Source organism: Octopus bimaculoides, chromosome 24 (genome assembly GCF_001194135.2).
Source record: "Octopus bimaculoides isolate UCB-OBI-ISO-001 chromosome 24, ASM119413v2, whole genome shotgun sequence".
NCBI lineage: Eukaryota > Metazoa > Mollusca > Cephalopoda > Octopoda > Octopodidae > Octopus > Octopus bimaculoides.
In genome coordinates, this window is record NC_069004.1 from 7,357,201 (window position 1) to 7,364,107 (window position 6,907).

The 6,907-nt window shown below is 38.3% G+C and overlaps 1 protein-coding gene across 1 annotated transcript in view; it reads left to right on the forward strand.

Moving 5' to 3' along the window:
* Positions 1-6,907, forward strand: part of LOC106870860 (dnaJ homolog subfamily C member 13) — a 72,510-nt gene that overhangs the window by 16,596 nt on the left and 49,007 nt on the right. Inside the window, exons 9-15 of the mRNA XM_052976504.1 lie at positions 135-294; positions 1,008-1,099; positions 2,000-2,097; positions 2,933-3,001; positions 4,163-4,245; positions 4,820-4,992; positions 6,192-6,291. Coding sequence (XP_052832464.1) covers positions 135-294; positions 1,008-1,099; positions 2,000-2,097; positions 2,933-3,001; positions 4,163-4,245; positions 4,820-4,992; positions 6,192-6,291 — 775 coding nt within the window. The remainder of the gene's footprint in view (positions 1-134; positions 295-1,007; positions 1,100-1,999; positions 2,098-2,932; positions 3,002-4,162; positions 4,246-4,819; positions 4,993-6,191; positions 6,292-6,907) is intronic.

Genomic DNA, 6,907 nt, shown 5'->3' on the forward strand with positions numbered 1-6,907 from the left:
ATATATATGTTTGTGTGTCTGTGTTTGTCAATGATTAATAACTTTGCAAGTCGAATATTTCTACTGTTTTTTTTTTTTCTTTTTCTTTCTTCCTCAATTTGTTTTGTTTGTTTGTTTTTTTGTTCTTTTGTCAGTTCGGATGAATGTTTAACTTCCTACTCAGAATTTATAGTCCAGAAAATCTCGCCCCGCCACACTGATTGTGTTCGACGAACCCTGTGTCTTACTGAAAACTGTTTGGTTGAACGTGATCCAGCCACATACAATGTAGTCACGTGCAAGCCTCTCTGTGATGTAAGTACACAACTGGTCTCTTTTATCAATTCACTTTGCTTCTAGTGTGTCATGCACAGGCAGTGGTGGACTGGCCAGGTTGTCAGTTTCCCCACTAGCAAGTGGGCCCCTGCGCCATTAGAATCCATATATGAGGGCCCATCCCCTCAAATTTGAAAATTTTTTATTCACTCCTGTAAAGATGCATTAATTATTTCAGCTTGGTTGTGTTTGTAGACAGTTGAAAGGAATACTTTTAACAAAAAATAAATAAATAAATAAATAATTTAAAGATAAAAATAAATGATGGCTTTGTAGTTGCGGATGAGCCCCTTTGTAGTTGTGGGTTTAGTTTACTGTGTAAACAATTGAGTTATGCTGTTTGCTATTATTGAACATATCTGAGCACTGAAATTTTGGAGATTTTTTTTTTTCCCATTTTCTTCTAATTTGATTCTCTAAAACGTTTTACTATGGATGAGTTGTTTTATGAAACTAGTCTAAATTCATGATTATTTTAGAATTCAATTGAAACACAGAAGGGGTGTATTTTGGTTAGAAACATAGTTACGAAAGGATTAAATCTGATTTACCATTGCCCTTTGCTCCAAGTACAGTTCTTGTTCCCCTCCACCATTTTACCTTCACCAAAAAAAAAAAAAAACTCTCAAAACAAACAACAAACAAATTTCCATTTTTGTGTAATGTTCATTTTGTTTCCTTGTGTTCTTTAGATATTTGCTATAATCCGTTATAATGAGAACCCTCAGAAATTTAGTGTTGAACACGTGAAAGGTGATGTGAGGACATACCAATCAACCGATAGGTAAGGATAATAAACACTTGAGATTTTAGTTTTGTTTTCTTTAATGATTGTTGGTTGTTAAAAGGCTTTTTCTTGCCTTTCAGCAAATCTTTTCTATTTGTGGAATAATATTTCTGTGGAGGAGAGTGTAAATAAAACAGAATGGTACACAAACATTGAGCTGTTGTTTGTTGTGCGTTTGGAGCTATATCAAAAGCAGCTCAAGCATGGAGTTGTCACATGTAGTGTATTGGGAATTGCCACATGTAGCAAATTTAGAGCTGCTTCTTGGGGTGCATCGGGGGACAGTCTCATGTAGCACATCAGGAGTAGCCGGCATGTATGTAGCACATTTGGGGTTGCCCACGTGAATTTGGAGTTATGTGCTGCTCAGGCAAGCGGTTGTTACATGTACTGTAATGGGAGTCACCACATGTAGCATATTTGAAGCTGCCTCATGTTGTGCATTGGGAGAAACCTTATGTTGCACACTGGGGAAAGTGTCATGCATCATAAATAGGAGCAGCTCCCACATGTAGCACCTTTGGAGCTGCCCACATGTAGTGCATTTGGAGTTTATCCATATACAGTGACTTTGAAGCTGCCCACATGCAGCATATTTGACCAGCGTAAACAAACAATCGCAACAATGTGCAAACAATGCAATGTGGCCATTCTTGCCTGAGATTTTGTTCTGTCCATAAAACCCCATAATTTACTTCAAAGGCCACAAAACAACCCACTTCACCCCACTGGACATTACAATGACCATTCTCACAAACCAGTTAAATAAAACCAAAATTATAAAAATGTAAGATGATCTGAACATGTGACGGATATAATTTATTAGTTTAGTTAAGTCTTTTCTGAGTTGATTTTAAACTAATTAATTAAATTGCTTTCCCTCTTCTCAATTCACAGGGATGCCTTATTAGCATCATTGTTAGATGGTGTCCGTGCATCCGGCAACCGAGATGTTTGTGTGAAGATGAGTCAAACTAAAAGAGGATACCGATTGGGTAACATATTTTTTTGTTTTGCTTTGTTTTTTCTACATAAATTTTTCATTATTATTTGGTCATAACACAAATTTTCACTGATTCATCATCATTTTAAGGTCCACTTTTCCATGTTTCCGTGAGCTGCATCAGAGTTTATTGAGACAGGTTTTTTTTTTTTTTACGGCTACATGCCTTTCCTGTCTACAACCCTCACTTGTTTCCAAGCAAAGTACTATTCCCTGATGGCCAGATATATTTTAGCAGAATATAGAAATGAATGACCTTGCTTCCATGGCAACCATTTGTGGCTCTCACTCAGTGTCAAAACAAGGAGACACATACAACACAGCACAAAATGACATGCACCACACATGCAACACAACATGCACTGCACATGAAGCACAACACAAAATGCACCATACAATGCAACACAACACAAAATGCACCCACATGCAATACAACATAAAATGCATCATACATGCAACACATGTACCACACATACAACACAATGTACCTCATGCAACACAACATACAACACAAAATGCACCATACATGCAACACAACACAAAATGCATCACACAGGCAGCACACCAAACACACACACACACACACACACGCACGCACACACATTTTCAGTTTCCTGTCCACCAGATTCAGTTACAAGGCTTTGGTTGGCCCAAGGTGCCACCCAATGGGACTGAACCTGTAACCATGTTGTTATGGAGCAACTTCTTGACCACACAGCTATGTCTTTGCCATCCCTGTCACTTTTTAATTTCCTTAATTTAAAAAAAAATTTTTTGGTTATCTTAAACCGCATTTTTAAATTAGGGGCTATTTGTTGTTTTCCCAGGTCCCTTCACAGTACCAGTTGATGAAGAAGTGGAAAGTCAGCACTTGAGGTTTATTCATAGTCCTCCACGTAAGTTTAATAAATACATTATTTACATTATTTACATTTGACGGATATTTATCCACAAGATGAGTACAGATATCGTCATCATCGTCCGCTTTCCATGCTAGCATGGGTTGGACGATTTGACTGAGGACTGGTGAAACCGGATGGCAACACCAGGCTCCAATCTGATTTGGCAGAGTTTCTACAGTTGGATGCCCTTCCTAACGCCAACCACTCAGAGAGTGTAGTGGGTGCTTTTACGTGTCACCCACACGAAGGCCAGTCAGGCGGTACTGGCAACGGCCACGCTCAAAATGGTGTATTTTATGTGCCACCCGCACAAGAGCCAGTCCAGGGGCACTGGCAACCATCTCGCTTGAAAATCCTACGAAGGCTAGTCAGGCGGTACTGGCAACGGCCACGCTCAAAATGGTGTATTTTATGTGCCACCTGCACAAGAGCCAGTCCAGGGGCACTGGCAACCATCTCGCTCGAAAATCCTAATTCCTCATCTTTTAAATATAGAACGAAATTTATTATAATTATCATTAATGATAGAGTATTGTATAAAAGATTGTTTGGCAAAACATGGCAGTCCTGGTTTAGGACGAATGTTACTGTAATTTAGCACCAGGAGACATCATCTCCAGCTGGCTATACGACACAATCTGTGTCCTTATATTTTCAAACAAGGGAATCTAGCACCCCCACTCAAAAATATAAGAACACAGATCGTGTTGTATAGCCAGCTGGAGATGACCTCTCCTGGGACTAAATTACAGCAACATTAGTCCTAAACCAGGACTGCCATGTTAGGTTGGCAAACAATCTTTACTACAAAGTACACCATTAAGCAACCAACGCACCTCTACATGAACCTTGTACCAAACTAAATTCATGAGGGTTTATAACTTGAATTTACTGAACCTAGTACTGAACTACTTTAAAATTATAAATCCTTATTTCTAAACCAAGACTGATAAAGAAACTTTATTCAAATTTTTGAACTCTTCACCTCATCTTGTATTATTGTATTGTATCTTAGAACACTACAGACAATCTCTTAGACTGGTTCTTATGTTCTTAACTTCTTTGTTTATCGTAGAACACAAGAAGCAGTTTCTTAGACTGGCTCCTGTGTTCTAAACTTCCCTACTTATCTGCTTCTGATTTCTCGTTTTTAAGCAACAATGAGTCACCACGAAGCTGTAGAGAGATTCAACTGTAACACATCCTACAGTGGTCTGATGCATGCCGTCACCCAAGATGTCAGTAACCACTGCATTTTTTTTCTATTATCTTTTCTTCATTATTTAGCTGTCTTTGATACTAAACTCTCTGAGACTGTGTCAACATATGAGACACAATGTTTTAAAGTGATATAAATTTAAACCTTCCATCAATATTTCATGTTAACGTATGTTCCAAATATCAATTTAATAACAATGAGGTTTTATTGTGTCTGGGGAGAGTCATTCTATTTTAGTGCCTTATTAAATTAACACACTCACCAGCCTGATTTCCACTCATTTACTTACTATTTTTTGGATAAAATTTTTGTTGTGATTTACAACTTTTTACAAAAATGAAACAATGTTATTTTACTAAATTCTTCATTTTCAAAATTAATTGAGCCGACTATTGTGGTTTGATCGAAGTTTGGCTGTTATTTCCAGTAGGTCAAACGACCTCATAACTGTTCCCCCATTGGTTTGTTATTCAACGTAAAGTTATTACGCAACCCCCTATCCCTTTAAAACAATAAAATAAATTAATTAATTAAAATAAAATTCATAACCTGATCTTTTTTTTTTTTTCTTGTTCCCTAATTTCTTCCTCCAGGGCCTATTTGCTGAGAACAAAGAGAAATTGATAAATGCTGCACTATCAGGTCTACTTGAACGTGAGGGTGACCAAGATAACATCACCTCCGAAGCTTTAGAAGCACAGTTCCAGGCATTACGTCGACTGGTCGCTTCCAAAGCAGGTTTTCAAGCCTTCACTAGTCTGACCAAGTAAGATCACAATTGCCCTTATTTATCATTTCGCACTTATTGTTGTTAGGGTGCATGGCTTAGTGGTTAGGGTGTTACAGTCATAATCGCAAAAGGTTGTGTGGTTTCAGTTCCTAGATCGAGCGCTGTGTTGTGTTCTTGAGCAAAATAATTCATCTGGTGTTGCTCCGAGATCACTTTGGCACCTGACGTGTGGTACACTGTGCACCTGTCCAGATAATGTTGATTTGACGGAGAGAGTGAGCTGATGTATGACATATCCATTTGATCACTAAAAGCAAGTCATTTCTGTAGGTTCTACAGCAAAAGCTAAACACTTGTGTTATTTTTGATGGGAGAGGCCATCATACTTGAGAATAGTCATATTTTGCTAGTTAAACACATGTACCATATATTTGGGTTTTCACTTCAGCATTATTATTATTATTGAGTGAGAGAGCAGTGCATGCCATCAAAGTGACACTGGGGTAAAATATACAAAGCCTAGTATACCCATCATGACTACCCGTCTGATAAGGGTACACCAGGTACATGCATCACAACCATATGTGCACGACATGGTGATCTCTTATCAAGATAAACAGCGCATGACCTCACAGGTGGGGCCCAGTTAGAATTTCTTCAGGTCGAGTAGCCCATCCCGCTCAAAACGGCCCTGAATAAGGTTTGTTTAAGGATGTTGAATGAAACACCCATGTTTCCAGAGGTGAATTATTCAAACCCCAAAGAATTCCTCTCAACACATGGCCATGATGCTCCCCCCACTACTTCTGCTCGTGATCAGAGATGCACATATGGTCAGCCACCAAGGGATATGCTCAACTGGTTAAGGTCAAACAACTGACAAGCAAATCTGTGGTATTGAGCAGAATATTTGCTGTAGCCCATCTTTTTATACCAAGACAAAACAATGTACATGATAACACTTCCAATCGATTAAGATCAGAGGCCATGAGAGCCACTGCCTGGCACTGCATCAGGGCATTATTATTATTATTACCTTTGCACAGCTTCTAACGCTGGAGATGTACTGCGGTGTCAGCTGTTCACTACCGGTGAACTAAGGTAACATCTCTCATGGACAGACAGACTCATTCACACACACACACACACACACACAGGCAGTTGTTGACACACGCTTACAATGCAACCCATATTTTATGAATTATCAATTGTGGAAATTAATTTTTTTTTTCCAGAATGCGAGAGAGAGTTGGTATTAAGGTTGTGAAAGCACTGAAGCGTAATGATGATGCGGTTACCCATGCAGCTGTCGACATGCTGTGTGCATTGATGCAGGTAAACAAGACCTACTCACCACCAGCTCACTTCAACACAACATCTTGTCATCAATTAACTAGTGGCATTGTAAATATCTTAGGCATTAGAAAGGAGTGGTTTGTGCCCCCTTTTTTTTTATGTAGTTTGGTTAAATGAAGGAAGAGGGACCCAGGACATTATTTTAGAGGCTTTAGTAACAGTTGGGAGGAAGTTCTTTCAGTATGGAGATTGATCCAAATGTTTATCAAAGAATGAACTCTACTAAATGTGTATTTGGCTTCAGTTGATACCATTAGCATCATTTAAGATCTTGGAGATCAAAACTGATGCTCTACAAAGGAAAAGCAAGGTCTGTTATAGTTCGGCACCAGTATCATTGCAGGTATTTTTGTCAAAATGCAAAGAATGGAAAAGCTATCAGAAATCATCTTGACCTTGTGCTCACATTTCATTCAATATGTTTTGTATCTGGAATGGTTTTGAAAATTTGCTTCTTGCATATTTCATTACAATCTATTTCTTTCCTTTTGACACTTTTCGTATCCTTTACTGTATTTTGTGTTATAAGGGAACAAATGAACACGTGCGTGTGTGTATACATATATACAAATGATGATGATGATATATATATATA